We start from the raw sequence: 16,533 nt of genomic DNA, 5'->3' as shown, positions 1-16,533 counted from the left end.
AAAGAATTTCTTACCCCCTCTGTGAGCCAAAAGCACATTTCCTGAGGTGGTGAGAGAGATTCAGAGCAGACTGATACCTTTTCCATCACTGACACAGAGTGTACAAAGCACAGTTGTGTAACTCTGGGGGTCCAAAATGTTCTCCTGGTCTAACCTGACTGGCATTGAAAGTCACACCAGGCTGGGTGGCTTTACAGAATGCCACTTGTTTAAACTTCCTTTCATCACTCTGTCAAAAATAAGAGCAACGCCGTGGAACCTCACAGTCCTGTTCAGAGGAGCAAGCTGTTCTGGGGAAATTTGTTTCAAAAGGTATTCTGCATTAAATACACGCCCACTTGGGAGGGGGCAGTGATCCTATATCGTCTATCCTAGGTAATGAGGCCATTAAACCAGCTGGTCTCTGCGCATCTTATGTAAGGGTGTCTCAGTCTCTGGGTGAGTTGGGTAAACCAGTACAGAATTTAATGGAGAGAGGTTTCCTAACTGGGACTTAGAGATGGAGGTCAGATGTGGACAGGGGTGCCCAATTCCTACATATGGGGCCCAGAAGGGGCTGGATGACTTGTCTAGGATGTAGGCTGACACAGCCACTATGCTTTTTTTTCCCTAACTAACACAGTATGTTTATTTGGCCTTGGGGGATCGGGGACGCTGATGAAGATTTGGAGGAGATAAAGGGCCCCTGGCACTGCGAGACGCTGCAGAACTAGTGGCACAGGTCTGTACTTTGGAGACAGACTTACCTCTCCGGAGGGAGAGAGACCCAGCCCTGCCTCTCCACAACCGTGTCACTGTGTGCATGTTACTGACCTGACTTATTGCACCTGCTGAAGAGGCCATGTCCCTCCGCCGAGATACTGGGGGCATTTCGTGAAACAAGGTAGGTGGGAACTTAGAAAATGCTGGTTTTTCAGTAACCCCTATGATAAACCCATCAGATGAAGACATCTTTTTAGTATCAGTAAGCCTCATCGCTTTTATTCCACACAATTTTCTGGGTCATCAGATTCTAGGAGGTGCGCTTCGGTGCCATCTTTGCATCCTAGTCATACCCCCAAAACGTGCTGACGCCCGGCTTCGACCCAGAGGTGACTATGCAGACCTTCAGCGCGGCCCGCAGCACGGTCTGCCCTCCCTCCCTCCCCCCCTCCCCAGCCCTCTGAGGCTGGGGCTGGAGGGGGCACTCTCCAGACCCGGGGCAGGAGGGGCGTTCCACGTCGTACGGAGACGCCGTCGCATTCCCAGTGGAGAAAAGCCCCAAAAGCCGCGGTTTTTATGTAACTGGGATGATGTAACCGCTGGCTGGCCCAGGGGGCGGGGCGGGGCGGGGGCACCGGGAGAGCAGGCCCGCGAGACTCTGCGTGCGGCGCCCGCCCAACCATGCTCCTCTACCGCAGCGCCGTGTGGTTCGCCAAAGGCCTGCGCGAATACACCAAGTAAGGATGCAGAGGGTACCGCGCCGGGGGCCGCGGGCCGGGGCTGCCGGTTGGGGGGCAGGCCGTCCGGCTGTCACGTGGCCCGCCTCGGCGTGCGCGAGCGAGGTTAGCGGGGACGCGCCCGCGACTTCCCCGCGATCTCTTGGACCCACCAAGCGACGGAGGCGCCCGTTAGCTGGCAGCCCGCGGGCAGATGTGCCGGCGGCCGGCGCGACCCCCGCACCTGGCTGGCGTCCGGGGGCGGGGCCTTGCAGCGCAGGCCCCACCCACTGACGTCAGGCGGCCCAGGCGCCTGAGAGCCTCCAGGGTGTTCCCTTGGCACCCTGCTGGGCGGGCTCTGATACAGGCTCCGTGGGGCTGTTTTCGGCGTCAGACGGGGTTAGTTCTGAGCTGCTAGTCGAGATTCTGTTTAGTACTTTCCTGGGTGTGTTTTTTTCCTCACTAATCAACTGCGGCTTGTGGACTGTGACCTCTCCCTCCAGCTGGAACATTCCGGGCGAGGGTTTCAGGTCAGCTCTGCACCCAGTGTGAGCTTGCTGAACGGTGCTGGATGGTTTCACCGGCCCCGTGATCGCCCTCGCTGTGGTTTTAAGGAGTGGCCACTTCTGGCAGATGGAGAGGTGGTTTTTATCTTAGAATTAGTTAGGCTTACGCAGTGGTTCTCACCCCTGTCTGAAATCAGAAATCACCAGTGGAGAATTTAAGATACCATTTTCCAGGCCCTCCCCTTAGAGATTCTGATTCAGCTGATGTGCACTGGGGCCTCGACAGACATTTTATTTAAAAATCCTACAGGTGTTTCTTCTGTGCATCCCAGTCATCTCTAGGAGACTTCCTCTCCTCCCTGCACTAGGGTTTTTATCAGTTCCTAAGGCAGCCTGGGCAAATTTCCGTCATACCAGGACTCCAGGCATCATTCCAAGGGGAGACAGCTACTGCTGCTCCCTTCTCTGCACCCCACATCCTTTTGGAAAAAGTGCAGACCCTCCTCAGGGGCCAGTGCTGCAGAGAATGTGGGAAGTGTAGCCGTCAACCCTGACCCACTGAATTTAGGTGAATACCGTGGCCGCCTCTTTCAAAGGGGTGTACAGGCAGTGGCCACCATTTGCTGGGTCTTTCCATGTTAACACGGAATGCAGCATGAAAAGTTTGAGTCAGCTTCCTGCCCCAGGAAAGCAGGCTTCTAAAAGTCTCTCCCCAGACTCTTCCGTGAAGTTGGAGGGGTGCACACGTAGGCGGGTTTCCCTCTATTATGTATTTAGTGAATTGGAGGGAAAGACAGCACCTCGCTTTGATTCCAACTTGAGAGTCTGTAGGTTGGGTTTACAGTGTTTCTTCTTGGCACACCAGGATTTTTATAAAGCTTCCTCACGTTGGGCCCCTAGGCAGCAGGATCTAGTTACAGTTTCCTAAACTTGCCCGAACCTAAGAATTACCAGGGGGTAGTTCAGCTACAACAACTGACTCCTAAGCTCCTAGCACGTGTGGGTGGGACCTTAGCAAATTCCATATTGGATAAGTTGGGGGAAGCCTGCCGGGGAGCTTGATTCCTGTATTCAGGGAGTTCAGGAAACACTAAGTACAGTGGCTGCTCAGCTCAAATCAAAATCACCTGGAGGGCATGTGAAACCACTCACTGATTGCGCGGCCTCACCCTGGAGTGTTTGACTCCGTGGACGGATTGCCAGGTGATGCTGATGCTGCTTGTCTGGGGACCACTCTGAGCGTGAGGTAGAAGGTGCCCTAGGCTGGGGTGCTGGGCTTCATTACCTACCATCTCATGACCTTGTAAGTCATTTATGTCTCTCTATGTCTGAAAAATAAGGACTGATATCAAGAGTTTATAAAGATGAAAAAAGAGGGTGGGAGGACACAAAACAAACTAAGTTGTCTTATTAACAACAGACTGGATCAGGATGGAATCCCTGTGTTGAAGGCAAAGGACAAAGGGAATTATGACGTGTCCTTTAGCCCAGCCTGGCACCGCCCACTTGGCAACTGGCTCACAGTCTGGAGTTTGAGGAAGAGGTTTAATCCACAGGAGCCGTCCTCAGCAAACCTAAGGCTCTAATAGGATCGATGTGGTAGCCCAGAGGTTAAGGTCTACTCTAGCTGTGTGTCACAGAGAAAAGCCTCTCAGCTTCCTGCCCCAGGAGGAGGGGGCTCTCGGGGCCGGGCCCCTGTGGGGCATTTACTTGGGGCATGTTCTCTGGCCCTGTGGTGGTTTGGAAAGCTCTTCTTTACTCCCCACCAGTGCCTTGTCCTGCCTGGGCCCCTATTCACTGGCTTCCTGGCCCTTGATTCTTTCTGAGAAACCTCTTTCCTCTGCAAGAAAATCTTTTCACAGTGATCCTGGGACCCCGACCTGTGGGAAAAAAACAAATCTTCCAGCTTCATCTTTGGTTATAGTTTAAATTACTCTCAAAGTCCCTAATGATTTGAAGGGCTAGGAGGCGGGGGGGGGGGGCAATGAGCTTAGTTTTGAATGTGAAAGGTATTCATGTCGTTATTAATACTAGTAATAATGATAGCAACTATTATTTATTGAGTTCCTAATTTATTCCAAGTGTGTGATAAATGTCTCACATACATCATCTCACCCAGGCTGCCCAAGAAGTAGCTTTTATTATCCCCTTTGTGCAGATGAGGAGACAGGAGCTCAGAAAGGTTAAGCCAGCACATGAGACGGCACAACTGTTAAGAGGCAGAGCTGTGATTTAAATCCAAGTTGCTTGATCCAAAGCCCTTATGATTGATATTATTTTTAGTTTCAAGTCAGCCTTTCAGGAGGCCTTGGAACAGTCAGAAGTCTTGCTTGCCCCGCTAAGTGGCCCACTAACAGCGGAAGCAATGGGAAGGGCATTCTCTGAGCCGCCCTGGATGTTTGGGCGAGTCACAGATGGTGAGAACAGGAACATTCTCCTTGGTCTCTTGACTGTGAGACCAGGGGCCATGACCGCCCCTGTGGCAAAACCAGACCCAAGCTCATAAACATTCTTTGGCCCTCTTCACCAGCGTCCAGGCATGTAATTGGCAGTTGTGCTGTGCCAGGGCATGGGGCAGGAGACCAGCTGTTGGCAGTCTGTGTGTAAACAGGGCGCGGGGAGGGCACTGGGCTTCTTCCAGAACCTATGGGGGAAAGAGTTGCTTTCTACATTGCAGGGAATCAGCTCTTTGGGTGAGAGACACAAGCTGAGACCCCAGCCTGCTGGTGTGTGGGGAGAGCTCCGCCCTGTGGGTCTCCTCCTGCCAATCCCCCTACACTCTGCCTCTACTGCCTCAGCCAGTTTTGTAGCTGGGAAATACTAGGACAGTAAAGCTAGAAGAGGAAGCTCAAAAAGCAGAGAGAAACAGTTAAGGAACTCAGAGTTGTTTCTGTCCAATGTGATGCCTTTGTGCAAATTAGAAGAAGCACCTCCCTGTCTATGTGCTTTGCTGTCATCCGGCAGAAAGTTGTCCTGATGCAGATACGAATCTCTCATCACTGTGATCGGAACGGCGCCCCCTAGAGTTGTGCAGCACACACCCTGTGGCCCCAAAGGAGGCTTGCTTCCTCTGAAGGCGTGCAGCCCTCATACAACCGCACCTGCCCCCTCCTTCATTCCCTACGTGCAAATCTACCCTCTTTGCCATTGTCCTTCTATACCTGGGTAGAGACACCTGTCCTGCGGTGCAGTAGGCACGATGTTCCTGGTCGCCTAAGCTCCTCTCCGCTCCCCCCACTGTGGGAAAAAGGCCCCCCCAAAAAGATCTATCTATCAAAGGGTTTTTTTGGGTGGAGGGCACCTCCTGGTATCAGAGGCAGTCAGAGAAAGGTAGTTTGGCCACCAAATTGTTGGAATCGCCAAGCATTTTCAGTTCAGGAAGCTAACGGTATAGGAAATGTAGGCCTGGAGGACATGGTGGTGTTCATGAGACCAGGGAGGATAGCAGGGGGAGCCCAGGAAGAAAGGGGCTGCGTGATGTGCCGGAGAGAGCACGATGCCCAGCTCAGAATTAGGCTTCCTCCCCACAGGAGATTGTGTTCCCAGCTACTCACGGCCATTCCTTCTGTGGCTCTGCTGCTTCCAGGAGTGGCTATGAATCTGCGTCCAAGGACTTCATCCCTGATGACCTGGACGTCCAAGTCCCTGGAAGAGCCTTCATGGTCACCGGGGGGAACAGCGGCATTGGAAAAGCAACTGCCTTCGAGATCGCCAGGCGAGGTGAGCAGCCTGCTAACTCGTGCGCGCACTGGGCCCCGAGGCCAGCCTGTGGCCGCTCCATGCCGGGGAGAGCGCCCTGTGTCACAGGAGGGTCAGGAAGGCCACGGCCAGCACAGCTGGGAGCCCTGAACAGTGACCCCGTGCTGATCGGCACAGCTGCTGTGCGGTAAGCTTCAAGCTAGAGGCGGACAGAGCGAGTGACTGGAGGAGGCTTTTCTCAACACGGTTAATTCACAGGAGAGCTGGGGTCCTGTCCACATGTCATTGTTTTCTGATTAAGAACAGTGAGGGGCTCCGGCCAACCCTAGGCGTCTGAATCACCAGTGGAACCTTAAAACAAAAAAACACCTGCATACTTGGTCTCCAGTTCCTGTCTTCTCAACAACAACGGGGTCGGGGGTGGGAAGGATACTGGGAGTCCCTCGCAATTTGCCTGTGGACCCTAGTTAAGAACCAGAGCCCCCAGAATAACGGGGGAGGGGCGTGCAGTGAACTTCCTTCTTCCTTCCTGGTGTCCAGCCTTCAGGTTTCGAGCAGCTGGAGACAGCCTCCCCTTTCTCCTCCCTAAGCTTGATTTGGGGAAGTGCCTCTCTGGGTGCCTGTAAATTATTCAGGCAGCTGAAGTCTTCCTCCTGGTAAATGCCGGAATTTCCTGCATAAGCTCAACTGCCCTGGGTCACTTAGTGGCAATGTGGTGGCTAGAAAAGCCTACCGTGTCTCTCCAGAGCCCCTTCTCCAGGAAAAATGGATGTTCCGGCAGAAGTTGGGGAAATAAGTTGGGAATTTATCACTTTTCAAGATGCTCGAGATTTTTTTCTTTCTCTAAAATTGTTAGGCATTTTTCAGGGGAATATTATACCATTTGGAGTTGTATTTAATTATCTGCCAAGTCAGGGGGAAGATTAACTGCATCTTAGCAACTGGGAGGTACTCTGAAGAGCTGTGGGGACGAGGATAAAGCAGACGGGCTGGTGGTGTGATTAGCGTGTAGCTTCCCATTAAACAGACCCCATTTTAAAAAGCAGCTATTGTAGGTGAAGAAGGCAGGTTCCATAATGTTTACTTCTTTACTGCCGCAGACAGCGTAAGTCCCCTTTAAATAGGCCTTGATTGACGACGGTGTGGCTTTTGCTGGAATAGTCTGAGAGCCATTTATGGACTCAGCCATTCAGTAAATATTTATCGAGTTCCTGCTGCATATTAGGCAGAACATTAGACTCCCCGGGGAGCTTTTAAAACATCCGCAGGCCTGGGCCCATCATCTAGAGCTTTAAAAACTTCCTGGGTGGGTCCAAAGTGCGGCTAGGTTGAGACCTGTGTGTCAGGTACTCTGTGAGATGTTAGGGATGCCGGTATGACAGAAACCGACCCTTCTCATCCTTGATATATTCAGACGCTTAAGTCAGGACATTGTCCCAGGTGCACCGTCAGTCAGCTCAGGTAGGCAGGAGGACGGGTTCCAAGATCACCCTCTCTCTTACATCTGCTGCTCTGACTGTGGGGACCATCTGTCTAGATTTTCCAGAATAGTCTCCACTTCAGGTACTCTTTCTGTGAGCCCGTATGTCTTAGTCCTTCATTTGGAAAAGCTGGTCTCCATAGCTGTCACTGTCGCTGTCCCTCACAGACGGTTTTGTTGAATTCCACCAGGTGGCACAGTTCACCTGGTTTGTCGAGATGAAAACCGAGCGGAAGGTGCCAGAGGTGAGATCATCAGGGAGAGCAGGAACCAGGTGAGCTGCTCTGTGGCCCTCCTGCTGGGGGTTCCTGCCTGCGGGGTCCGCAGTGCAGGGGGCTGGACTCCTGGCCACGCGCCCCGAGTTGGCAGTGGCCTGTTTGTGCTTCCGCTTGGGGGGCAGCCTCAGCCAGCAGAGCTGGAGCTGTGCTTTTCTTTTTTTTTTTTCAATGTGTTTCGGGACAGAGGTCCTATTTTATTTTATTTTATTCTATTCTATTCTATTTATTTTTGCTGTACAGCAAAGTGAATCAGTTATACATATACATATATCCACTCTTAAAATATATATATATATATATATTTATTTATTTATTTGGCTGCGCTGGGTCTTCATTGCGGCACACAGGATCTTCGTTGCCCCATGCGGGATCTTTAGTTGCAGCATATGGACTCTTAGTTGCGGCATACGGGATCTAGTTCCCTTACCAGGGATCAAACCCGGGCCCCCTGCATTGGGAGCACGGAGTCTTAAGCGCTGGACCACCAGGGAAGTCCCCATATATCCCCTCTTTTTTAGATTTCCTTCCCATTCTGGTCACCACAGAGCACTGAGTAGAGTTCCCTGTTTTATACAGTAGGTTCTCATGAGTTGTCTGTTTTATGTGTAGTATCAGTAGTGTATCTATGTCAATCCCAACCTCCCAATTTCTCCCACTCCCCCCTCGCTCCTCTGAGCTGCCGCTTTTCAAAGTCTGGGCTGGACTGGGGATAAGGGGGGCAGTGAGGTTTGATCCCACGCCCCATGAAGGCATCTGCGCCTGCTGGGGAGACATGATACGGACGTGGCACTGCTGGGGTCCCCCCCACAGAGGGAGGCCACGTCAGTGAGACACATCAGAGGTGACTCAGGGTGAGCCAAGCTGTAAACTGACCCAGTGGTCTTCGGAGAAAGAGGGACAACAGATGACATTTTGGCCTTGATGAGAGCCACTTCCTCTCGAGAGCTTTCACAGCTGGCTTACGGTTTGTGGGCTTCCTCTTCTGAGACAGTCGGAACCAGGACTGGCTATATAATCTGTAGGGCCCAGCGCAAAACGAAGGTGTGGGACCCTGGTGTTAAAAGCCTAAGAATTGGAGGACGGCGAAGGCATAGCATTAACACAAGCGGGGCCTGTACTCCAATAAAAAGTAATTTTAAAAAAAGTTCCGGGGCTTCCCTGGTGGCGCAGTGGTTGAGAGTCCGCCTGCCGATGCAGGGGACGCGGGTTCACGACCCGGTCTGGGAAGATCCCACATGCCGCGGAGCGGCTGGGCCCGTGAGCCATGGCCGCTGAGCCTGCGCGTCCGGAGCCTGTGCTCCGCAACGGGAGAGGCCACAACAGTGAGAGGCCCACGTGCCACACACACACACACAAAAAAGTTCCCCCTTGAAGGCACTCTGGCTTAGTAACACAGTAGAATCTCTAATAAGAACAAAGTTAACAGTTCCAAAGTCCGAAGTGTTATTGCTAGGAGACTTAAAAATCATCACAGTAATAGCGAAAGGAATGAGTGATCAAAAAAGAATTAAGAAATAAAAAACAAGCGGGGCCCTCTTGGGGTCTGTGCACCTGTGCAGGTGGCACCCCGGGAAGCCGGCCCCCATGGAGGCCCCTGAACTCCCAGTGTCAAGTGGAGAGGAGGGGCCTGGCTGGCAGTGACCACGGGCCCCTCACCTTCGCTCCAGAGCATGTTGCTTCCAGCCCCACCTGGAGTTTCCTCCTCTGTCCTGTGCACCTGCTTCTCCAGCAACTGCCCATAGCCGAGGGGCGGACAGCGCCCCGCGCCCTCAGGCTTGGGCCGTGGCTAAAGGGAAAACAGATGCCCCAATCTAGAATGGACTATTTTGCCTCTGCTCATGAAGGTTATTCCACGTCTTGAAGTAACGTTTTCAAGGCAAGAGACTTTCCGCAGACTCCGCAGCTTCTTGCCATCAGATTCCTCCCGGAGGCTTAGGGCTGGCTGAGAGCTCGAGGGTCTCTAAATCTTCCTCTGACGTCTGCAAGGGCAGCTGCGATCTGGGGGCTGCAGTTCTTGAGATGGAAAGCTGGCTGTCTGCCTGCTGATAACTTTCGGTGGTGCTGCTGCAGGATGCAACAGGAATACTAATCTCAGGCTATGGGCAGGGGAGGCTCTGTCTGGATCCCAGCCCGCTTTGGTTTGGGCTATGTTTTTCTACAGAGTGGATCTATATAGAAGAAGAGGACACGATGCTCTTTACGCTGTTGAGACCGCCTTATGTCCAGCTGCACCATCTTTGGGAGGTAGTGCTGAAAGGGGGAGCAAGCATGTTTCCTGGGGCGGGGGGAGAGGGAGCCCTTCACCTGCGGCCTCCCCCCATTCACGTTCACAAACCCACGGGAAATCCTCTCCTCTTTTGTGTTTGTAAGTGGCCGCCAGCACTGAGCGCTCGGAGGGTCCGGGGCCGGTGGTGCCCGTCTGCTCATCCCCGCGGGTGTGGTTTCCCCGACTCGTGCATCCTCCAGGCTCTTCCCCGGGATCGGCTGCTCCTTCCTGGTTGTAGAGAGGCACCACTGCCCAGCTTCATCAGGGGTGTATGGGAAGGGGCGGGGCTCCCATCCGAGTGCCGGTTCTGCGCTCACGAAGCCTTGTGAGCTGGGACAGTGTGCTTAGCTTCCCTGAACCTCAGTTTCCTCATCTGAAAAGTAGGGTGATACTACTTTGTTCATTTTTGAACATCTCTTTGAGTGTGAACGTGTCAGGCAGCATGCTGGGAGCTGGAGATTGACATGGTAGAGGCAGTACAGCCCCTCTCAGTCCTGTAAGGATTAAGCGATCAACAAGCATTTTCAACAAAGGATGTGCCCCTCCCTGGGCCCGCCTGATCGGCTCTGTATCACGGTGGGGCGGGGAGGTGTGGACGGCGTGGCTTCCGAAGTATGTGTTCCCCCAGCTCCCACGTCAGCCACCTCGTGCCTGCGTTTGACCAGCGGCGGGTATTAGAGGAAGATTGGGAGGAAGGGGGCGGGAGGAATGGGGAAACAGGATATCTGGCCTCCGTGGTAACAGCTGAGTCTCCGCTGAGGTTCCTGCTTCTGGGGGTGAGCCTGCTCTCAGGCTCAGGTCATATCAGCCCCTCCCGTTGCTCCTGCAGCCTAGGGCTGGTGGGCGCTTCCTGCTGCTGCTGGTCTCCGGGTTTCTTCACCAGTCCCAGCTGAGTTCTCATCTCCCTTCTCCTCTGGGAAACCAATCCCTGCGTTCAATTCCCTCTGTTGAAAGTGGTTTCTGTTAGACCCTGGCTGACATAACATGGTAGTGCTATGACATGGGAAGTTCAGGGCATCATAGTATGTACAGCTCTCGATCCATAGAAGCTATTACTATTATTGCTGTTATCAACATTGTTTATGCTAATATTATTACCACTCCCAACCTTACACTCTCTGCTTTTCAAGTTCCCTAGTTCTCTTTCATTAGTGCTTGGGCCGGTAAAGCAGGGAGGGAGGGCACTGGCGGACTGGTTCTGGGTGCATAGTTGGGTGGACATCAAAGAGCGGTGGTCCTTTGGGCAGGAGAGCCTGGGTGGGGTGTGTGGCAGGCCAGCTGAGCCAGGCGCGTGTGGGCAGGCTGGGCACCAGGGAAGGACAAGGTCACGTGGGAACCAGCTGCTTGGACGCACTGGCTTGGTAAGATCAGGTGTGTGGAGTACGGAGAGTTCAGTATCCTGCCACGGGGCTCTTTCTGGAGAGGGTGTGTGTGGCCCCAGGCTTGGGGGAAGGAGCGCTTGTCACAGAGCAAACTCCCAGTGCAGCAGCCACTGTGTCTGGCACAATGTTCCTGATGGGCCCAGGGAGAGAGTCAGAGTGGACCCTCCTTCAGCTCCTCGCCACATGCAGTTCAGCACCATCTCGCTGTCTGGATAGAAGGGCACCACGCTTTTGTCTGGCAGTTATCTCCTTGGGCAACTCTTTTTTTTTTTTTTGGCCACACCGAGTGGCGTGTGGGATCTTAGTTCCCCAGCCAGGGATCAAACCCAGGCCCCAGCAGTGAAAGCACAGAACCCTAACCACTGGACTGCCAGGGAATTCCCCATGGGCAACATTTTAAAAAAAATAAACTTTAAAATTTCAGAATAGTTTTAGATGCATAGAAAAGTTGTGAAAATAATGCAGACTTTCCATTTACCCCACACCCAGTTTTCCCTTTGCTAACGTCCGTCTTACATGAGTATGATTCATTTGTTAAGCAAATGAACCAATATTGATACATTATTACTAACTAAAGTCCATTCAGATTTCCTTAGTTTTTACCTGCCGCCCTTTGTCTGTTCCCAGATCCCATCCAGGATCCCACGTTACATTTAGTTGTCGTGTCTCCTCGTGGCTGTGACAGTGTCTCAGATCTTCCTAGTTTTTGATGACCCGGACAGTTTTGAGGAGTGCTAGCCAGGGGTTTTGTATACTCTCCCTCAACTGGGATTGGCCGGTTGTGTTTCTCATTGATTAGAACGGAGTGATGGGTTTCCGGAGAAAGATCACAGAGGTACAGTGCAACCTTTGCACTTCCTGATATGGCTGGAAGTTGCTGTCAATGTGCCTTCTGTCTTGTGCAGATTGATCCCATCAACAGCAAAACACCAAGATAAAAAACAGGGGTTTCTACTCTCCAGTTCTCCCAGGCCAACGTGGAATTCCACCTTCTTAAGAATTACTGGTTTAGCTTCCTGAGTACTAGACATTAATAGTAACTATCACCTCGTTCCTACATAGTGATTTCTACTTCCAAGGGCACATTCATGTACTGTCTCCCCTTTACCCTTCAAACTCACCCTCTGCCCTGGGTAGAGGCTTCCCGTGATGTCAACTCATGACTCCTGGGCCACCCAGCAGCTAGATGGTGGTGGTTCACCTATAGGAAGGATCCCAGTTGAGTTTTGCTCAGTTTCAATAACCAGACTTGTATCCTCTTTAGGTTTAAAGAGTGAGTACAGGACTTCCCTGGTGGCACAGTGGTTAGGACTCTGCACTCCCAATGCAGGGGGCCCAGGTTCGATCCCTGGTCAGGGAGCTAGATCCCACATGCGTGCCACAACTAAGAGTTCACATGCCATAACTAAGGAACCTGCGTGCCACAACTAAGACTGGTGTGACCAAATAAATAAATATATAATTTTTTTTTTTTTAAAGTGAGTATAGGGCCCCCAATGTCTCCTAGGTCTAGCCTCGTCATGTGTAGATCAGCAGATCAGGGTTTTACACACTGGCACCTGCCTGGTTCCTTCCCCTGGTCACAGCAGGCTGCTGGCCTCTCCTTCTGGGTGCCTTTGGGCTTCCTGGTTTCTTGCAGAGGGAGCCAGATGATTCCCTTCACCTTTTCAGGACGCTTCATTTCACCAGGCTCCAAGGTTGATTTGTCTATAATGGCGAGTCCCTCTTCCCTGCTGCTGCCTCTTTTTAATTCTGCGATGCCTTGGGTGCTTCCAGGAAGCTCAAGGAGATTGAGGGATGATCAGAGTAAAATTGATTTTGGCTCACTTGAATTTTGTTGCTCACTTGAATTTTGTTGTTTCTTTGAGCCTGGCTTTGTGTGAGTGTCGCAGCCCTGCTGGTGGGAGGGAGTTCCAGGGTGGTTGCCGGGAAGTACTCAGAACGAAAGGATTAGGTGTGTGGACCTGGTTTGCTGTCCCTGGTAGACGCTCACGGCTGACCGAGGTGTGAGTCAGCAGCCTCATGTCCGCTCTGTCTGGGTGAGGGCCTTCAGAGACTTTGTAGAAGAGCATAGTCCTGTACGGACAATGCTTTTCCTCTCCCTGAAGGCAGAGGAAGAGTCAGTTGTTCCAGACTTAAGCCAAATATGGTCTTCAAGCTGATTACAGACCTTCTGAGGCGTGAAAATGTGGGACTGCTTCTGTCTTCTCATTCTCTGAGCCTTTGTCTCAGGGTGAGGAAATATGTTTTAAGATCAATCAGTAGAAAGAAATTCTGACTTGCGTTCAATGGCTCAGTTAATGGGGCAACTGAGACAGGGTCCTGAACTCTGCTTTATCAAGGGAGTTACAGCTGTTGCTCAGAGTTTTGCCTGTAGGTTCAGCTCCCAGCAGCAGGAATCTGCCTTGGGTTGGTGATAAGTCCCTGACGTCTGCTGGAGCTCAGGGGGAATAGCCTCACGTCCACTGGATGCTGAGAACACAAGTTTCAATTATGTGCTGAGTACAGAGAAAAAGGGGTAAATGGACAGCATGCATTGATCATTTACGTGCACGGCTGTGTGCACCACCGTAAAGGAAAAGGGGGCATTCAGCGTGGCTTCTTCATCAAGGAGTTCTGAGTCTGCTGGGGGGGAGGCCATTGTAATGGCCACAAAACATACGTTTGCATGGATGTGTCGTCGTTTCCTACCAATCATTTGGGAGTTTTTGTCAATATTTTGCTCCTAAGAGATTATCGGAGGCACATCCTAACTATAAGATGACAACTTCTTCTGTGACTCAGTCCTTGCTTACGTTGTGTGTCCGTTGCTGCCTTGTGACATGGTTACCTCTGGACGCGGCCTCCTCCCCCAGTAGACTCAGAACTCCGTGATGGAGGAGTCATGCTGAATGCCCCCTTTTCCTTTACGGTGGTGCACACAGCCATGCACGTAAATGATCAGTGCATGTTTATTGCAGCTCTATTTACAACAGCCAGGACATGGAAGCAACCTAAGTGTCCATCGACAGATGAATGGATAAAGAAGATGTGGCACATATATACAATGGAATATTACTCAGCCATAAAAAGAAACGAAATTGAGTTATTTGTAGTGAGTTGGATGGACCTAGAGTCTGTCATACAGAGTGAAGTAAGTCAGAAAGAGAAAAACAAATACCGTATGCTAACACATATATATGGAATCTAAAAAACAAACAAAAAAAATGGTCATGAAGAACCTAGGGGCAAAGTGGGAATAAAGACACAGACCTACTAGAGAATGAACTTGAGGAAATGGGGAGGGGGAAGGGAAAGCTGGGACAAAGTGAGAGAGTGGCATGGACATATATACACTACCAAATGTAAACTAGATAGCTAGTGGGAAGCAGCCGCATAGCACAGGGAGATGAGCTCCGTGCTTTGTGACCACCCAGAGGAGAGGGATGGGATAGGGAGGGTGGGAGGGAGATGCAAGAGGGAAGAGATGTGGGGATATATGTATATGTATAACTTTGTTATAAAGCAGAAACCAACACACCATTGTGAAGCAATTATACTCCAATAAAGATGTTTAAAAAAAGAAACTCAACAATAAGAAAACAACCTGGTTAAAAAAAAAAAAGAAAGAAGGTAGATTTATATATAAGAAAAAAATCTCTAAAACATATTGTTAAGTGAAAAAGAAGGATATAGAACAATGTATAGTCTGATTCTATCTATATGGAAAAGGGGCACACACACACACACATAATACTTAAATTGTATAATATATAATGCCTGAAAAATACATTTATAAATATTGTATGTACTTAAAATATTTCTGGATGATTTGCAAGAAACTGTGAACAATGGTGTACTTCTGAAGAGTGAGACTTTCCATTTTATATCATTCCAAACGATTTGATTTTTAAAACCATTTTTTTAAAAAACCATTTTTAATGAAAAGAATACATGTTATCTTTTTTTTTTTTTAAGGCTTTACAATGTTTTTTTGTTTTTTGGTTTAGAACATCTTTCTGCACATTGTGGACTTATCTGATCCCAAGACAGTCTGGAAATTTGTTGAAAATTTCAAGCAGGAACATACCCTCAATGTCCTGGTAAGCTTTGTAAACATAAGTAGGGGGTAAATCTCATGCATGTGCATTTCTTGCCTGTGTGGTTGTAGACTGGTGTGTATGTTTGTGGATCTTTATGGTGACACCTTAGTGAGAATCTTTTATGGGGAGGCCTGTTCAGTTATCAGTTTCACTCATTGGAGTCAATCTAACCCTATTGGTTGGATTTGTGGGGAAAGGAAGGGACCATCCACTGGGTCTGTGGGGGGGCTGGGGAGGTTCCATTTTTTTCATAAAATGATGATTTGTATACTGGTATTCCTGAACTCTGTAGATTTGGGGATTGCTACATTAAAATAAGAGGCTCAGGGGGAAATTAAATAAAAAGCTTAGTCCAAAAGAACGCTTGCTGCAGACAAGCACATCTTTTAGTAACACAGTCAGTTGCTCTCCAGAGAGAGCTAGAGGACTCAGGTGGGCTGGTGTCCTTCTCCTCCTCGCATATACTCTGAGCTGAGCTGCGTTTCTACCCAAATAGTTTCTAATGTGCTCCGAAATGTTCACTCAGGCTCAGGTCTACTCTTGCGCTGTCCAATATGGCTACGGAGCATTTGAAATGTAGCTAGTCCAAATTGAGGTGTGCCACCAGTGTACAAATCTGCCGATGTTGAAGACTTAGTGTGAAAAATAGAGTAAACAGGGCTTCCCTGGTGGCGCAGTGGTTGAGGGTCCGCCTGCCGAGGCAGGGGACACGGGTTCGTGCCCCGGTCCGGGAAGATCCCACATGCCGCGGAGCGGCTGGGCCCGTGAGCCATGGCCGCTGAGCCTGCGCGTCCGGAGCCTGTGCTCCGCAGCGGGAGAGGCCACAACAGTGAGAGGCCCACGTACCGCAAAAAAAAAAAAAAAAAATAGAGTAAACTAACATTTTTATATTGATTACATTTTGAAATGATACTCTTTTGGATATATTGAGTTAAATAAAATATTAAAATCAATTTTACCTGTTTCTTTTTACCTTTTTAATGTGGTCACTTTCTAGAAAACTTAAAATCATATATTTCTATTGGACAGCGCTGGTCTAGACGAACTCCTGGGGCACTTTATCATGAATTAGGTTGCCGGGCCAGGCCCTGGTCGTCGGAGGTCTCTGCACAGTCCCGAGGCTGAGGCTGCTGCACAAATGGCCTTTTCCAGGACGGGGTTTGGAGTGAAGGGACAGTTGAGCTGAACTGTTGTCGTCACCTGAATGTGGGACCAGTGGTGGTGGTGGAACTGTGGGGTTTGGGAACAGGTCCTTTGGCCCTATTTTCCTTTATTTTGAAATGGGAACTGTACTTTCTAGATCAATAATGCAGGTTGCATGGTCAATAAGAGAGAGCTCACGGAAGATGGACTTGAAAAAAACTTTGCTACCAACACTCTGGGTAAGTGTAAGCAGTTTTCTTGTTTGCTTTTAGCAAAATA

The 16,533-nt window shown here is 50.4% G+C and overlaps 1 protein-coding gene across 1 annotated transcript in view; it reads left to right on the top strand.

Annotated features, from left to right (window-relative positions):
* Positions 1–1,334: 1,334 nt before the first annotated feature.
* DHRS12 (dehydrogenase/reductase 12) overlaps positions 1,335–16,533 on the top strand; it is a 36,816-nt gene continuing 21,617 nt past the window's right edge. The window contains exons 1-5 of the mRNA XM_082676019.1: positions 1,335–1,439; positions 5,511–5,644; positions 7,295–7,377; positions 15,019–15,111; positions 16,412–16,493. Of these exons, the coding sequence (XP_082532145.1) occupies positions 1,384–1,439; positions 5,511–5,644; positions 7,295–7,377; positions 15,019–15,111; positions 16,412–16,493 (448 nt within the window). The 5' untranslated portion in view covers positions 1,335–1,383. The remainder of the gene's footprint in view (positions 1,440–5,510; positions 5,645–7,294; positions 7,378–15,018; positions 15,112–16,411; positions 16,494–16,533) is intronic.

Source organism: Grampus griseus (genome assembly GCF_964374135.1).
Source record: "Grampus griseus genome assembly, chromosome: 18".
Classification (NCBI taxonomy): domain Eukaryota; kingdom Metazoa; phylum Chordata; class Mammalia; order Artiodactyla; family Delphinidae; genus Grampus; species Grampus griseus.
Note: the sequence above shows the minus strand (reverse complement) of the source record. Positions and strands in the feature narration are given on the sequence as shown.